The sequence below is a fragment of the Carassius gibelio genome, chromosome A23 (genome assembly GCF_023724105.1).
Source record: "Carassius gibelio isolate Cgi1373 ecotype wild population from Czech Republic chromosome A23, carGib1.2-hapl.c, whole genome shotgun sequence".
In the NCBI taxonomy this organism is placed as follows: Eukaryota; Metazoa; Chordata; class Actinopteri; order Cypriniformes; family Cyprinidae; genus Carassius; species Carassius gibelio.
In genome coordinates this window covers 16,607,676-16,611,219 of record NC_068393.1, presented here as the reverse complement: position 1 = coordinate 16,611,219, position 3,544 = coordinate 16,607,676, and the positions used below count along the sequence as shown (strand labels likewise).

At 36.7% G+C, this 3,544-nt stretch overlaps 1 protein-coding gene across 1 annotated transcript; it reads left to right on the top strand.

Moving 5' to 3' along the window:
* The first annotated feature begins 730 nt into the window (after positions 1 to 730).
* LOC127944991 (tachykinin-3-like) lies at positions 731 to 2,955 on the top strand. The gene is made up of 7 exons (XM_052541460.1): positions 731 to 900; positions 1,134 to 1,245; positions 1,331 to 1,430; positions 1,549 to 1,578; positions 1,661 to 1,714; positions 2,351 to 2,429; positions 2,609 to 2,955. The coding sequence occupies exons 2-7, from the start codon at positions 1,144 to 1,146 to the stop codon at positions 2,625 to 2,627; spliced, it is 384 nt and encodes a 127-aa protein (XP_052397420.1). The 5' UTR covers positions 731 to 900; positions 1,134 to 1,143; the 3' UTR covers positions 2,628 to 2,955.
* The last annotated feature ends 589 nt before the right edge of the window (positions 2,956 to 3,544 follow it).

Here is a 3,544-nt window from a genome sequence, read left to right as displayed (position 1 = left end):
TTGATGATTGTGTTGGAGTCTCACAGGCTTTATGTTGATGTGGAAGTGGGTTAGTACTGTCCAGGCTGTTGCTATCATAGGTTTCTGTTAATAAACTGATCAAATCTGTTCTCTAACAGAAACTTCAAAACACAGCTGCCCTTTGCATGCTGCATACTGAGTGTGGGCAGCAACTAATGGATGTTCTCACTAATCAAACCTGCATGTCGCCGGGCCAGTCAGATGCCCCCTCAAGATGTCCATAGAGTCCGTGAGACACTGTTCTCATCATTCACCGCTCCATCTGTGTAATTGCTTCCTTGAGAGATTACATTCCCGCCAGTGACAGCACCAATTAGGCAGTCAGGAGGAAAATACGACAATAAGTCCCTACTTAGCAGAGAAAAGTAGCATTCAGATAGATATCAGCATAATCTTAATGAGTCAACAAACATGACATTTAGACATGCTCTCATGCATATGTTTGAGTTTGACCCACAGAGGCAAGAGACCTGTTTTCATTCAAGCCTGTTATTCTGTAACCCTGAAGGGGGGAAGAAATCTGGCAAAGTTACAAATATGAGATTAAAGTTGCAAGAATTAAAATCTGAGTAACTGATGAAAGGGGTTTGACAAAAAAAAAAAAATGCTATGGTTTGTCCTTTTAAGGAATGCCTCAAGCCTCTGATGTCAGGATCTCAATTGCACGGTCATCACTGATGCAGACTACAAACCCTTAAACCACACCTACACTGCGACATCTAAATGGACTTACTCACATGTTGCTATCATTTAACAATCATACAGGAGAGAATCCCTGTCTCTGTGTCTCTTGTCTCAGAGTCCATCACAAAAAGATTTAACTCCTCAAACCACAAACTGTAACTCAGCTGTTTCTACATAGCATTAACCTCAGCTTAGGTAAGTACAATACCTTGTAAAATGTATTTCATATTACAAGTTTATATTATCGTTTTAGATTTTTACATTTTTGTATTATTATTATTATTGATTTAACAATGGTTTTCTGCTGGTTTAGTGGTAAATTATACTTAATTACCAGTGTAAGAGAAAACATGTATAACTGCAATCAGGATTGTAGAGGAGAAACTTTCATTTTCATTAAAATGTTGAAACAAATATTTTCTCCTCAGATCTGTAAAGATGTATCGTGGGCTAGTGTTACTGTTCTTGGTTTTGGTGCTGGAAACCCGACGGAGTGAGTCGAGCTGTCAGCAGTCAGAGTCTCATAGATCAGTTTCAGGCGTAAGTGACAGATTATGATCATCTAAAATATATTAATATATAGTTTTGCACGAGCTGTATAATAAAAACTTAATTTCATGCACAGGAGAGTCCAAGTTTTCGGCTGTCGGCTCATAACATGCTGAAGAGGTATAATGACATAGATTATGACAGTTTCGTCGGATTAATGGGGCGAAGGAACGTCGGTGAGTGAAGAGATTTTTGTTGTTGTTGTTGTTGTTGTTGTAATTTTGTATCAATTTTACTTAAGTTTCCTACTGAAACATGTTTTTAATTTGTTTTGCGAATGCATATTTCCCCCAGACACAGCTGATATACCACCTCAGCGTAAAAGTAAGAAATTTGAATGGGTTTTGTGCTTTCTTATTCTCTGTTTTAAATTATCTAAGAAAGCCTAATATATATTGTCTTTCAGGGGAAATGCAGGATATCTTTGTTGGACTCATGGGTCGACGAAACGCTGACCCTGGTAAGTTAACAGCTTTTCTCTTTCTTTCAGTGTCGTTTGTGAAAGGTATTAGTTACCAATAGATGACCGTTGTCTTGATGTCAAATTACATCTACACGAAATCATTTTTGTGGGTTTAGAAGGAATTGAACACGATCCTGAATAAAAACCGTCCTCGCGGGTTGCACGAAATAAAGCGCGAACAATAGTTCGATTCACAAACAAATGACTCTTATGAGTTTAGGGAATCAAAAACATACAGCTTAACCAATGCAGTCTGATTCACACGCGAATGACTCTTATGAGCCGGTTTTTAGTGAATCAAAATATACATCAGGAGCAGTGTGAATTAGTTTACGAACAAATGAGTATGTTATTTGAACTAATGGATCATTGATTCACACGAGTTATCGATTGAATCTGATGAATCATTTATTGAATGAATTCATTGAACCTTAAAGCGGTGACTGAATCAAAATCTGCAAGTTTTTATTACTTTTAGTCAAATCCAGCTCGAAAACCTGTAGTTAAATTTACACATTTGTAACTGTCTTTATTGAACCGTGTGGGTTCATATGACAGACTTAACAAATGTCAACGCTTAACATTGTAAGATACTTGTTCAACAACTCAGACTCACTGTATTTGTGTTGTCAGAAACTGGGCGTCCGTGGAGGAAAGAGAATCCAGAAACAGGCGCAAGAGGAGGCAACTTCTTCAACAAATGCAAACTGAGGTGAGCAATTCAGTGAAGCTGTTCTGCCATCTGGCTTTCTAAAGCTATTACAACACTTATCTTTCTAACGGCACATTTTTCCCTAAAGCATGTCTGACTATTATAACAAAATGACTGACTTTTCTTGTAAATGTATATACTTTTCTTTTTTTTCCTTTTTTTTTTATAATTTGTTGCAGGTTTCGTCATGGGTTATAGGCAAATGAATTATTCCATTTCCAGTGAATCATCTATCCCACCCTTTCATGACAATTCTTTTGAGCAACAACAGAAAGTCATAATTTATTTTACAAAAGTTATAGAGCAAAATAAAATATTTATATAAGAATGAATCAAATAAACATAATTTCTTATGGTGTGATTTGTTTCATTGTACTGCAGATTATACTACATTTACCTAGATATATCACCACATTTGCAAATCCACTCACATCCCCTGCATTTTAATATATTTATTAAGTTATTTTTGCTGTCTAATGTATAAAACATGATTTTTTAAAATAAAAAATTATCTCTGATCTCACAATGTTTTAATTCTTAAACGTCCAAAGCTGTATAAAATGTAGTGACTAAAGCCCAATCCCAATTCTATTTTATACCCCTTCCCCTACCCCTTGTCCCTTGAAACAGAGTGTCAAGGGGTAGGGGAGAAAATATTCCCCTAATGATTGGGACATCACTACCATGACGTCACACGCCATCATATACACACATATAGCCTACTGATGTGCATTAGAGCCTTTAATTATCGTTCTGTATTAATTAGCTGCTTACTGACACACACACATATCGGAAATCGCGCAGCTCACACATCCAGGAGAAAATAAACTTGTCAACGCTGCCCCACGACTTTTATTAAATACAGTTTAAATACTGAATCGCTACATTATATTCTCCAGCGACGAGAGGATACAATCGTTTTTAAGTAAACTCACTCTAAAAAGATAAACCCACAGCCGTGAATACATGCAACTTCCAATTCTTTCTCTCCCTCTCTCTCATTTATTCTGGAATAGGCAATATTTGAGAAAATGGTTTAGCGATTTCTAATTATTGGGGGGATTAGCCCCCATCAGTGTCTACGGCAGTTATCGATCAGACATACCTGATCAGAC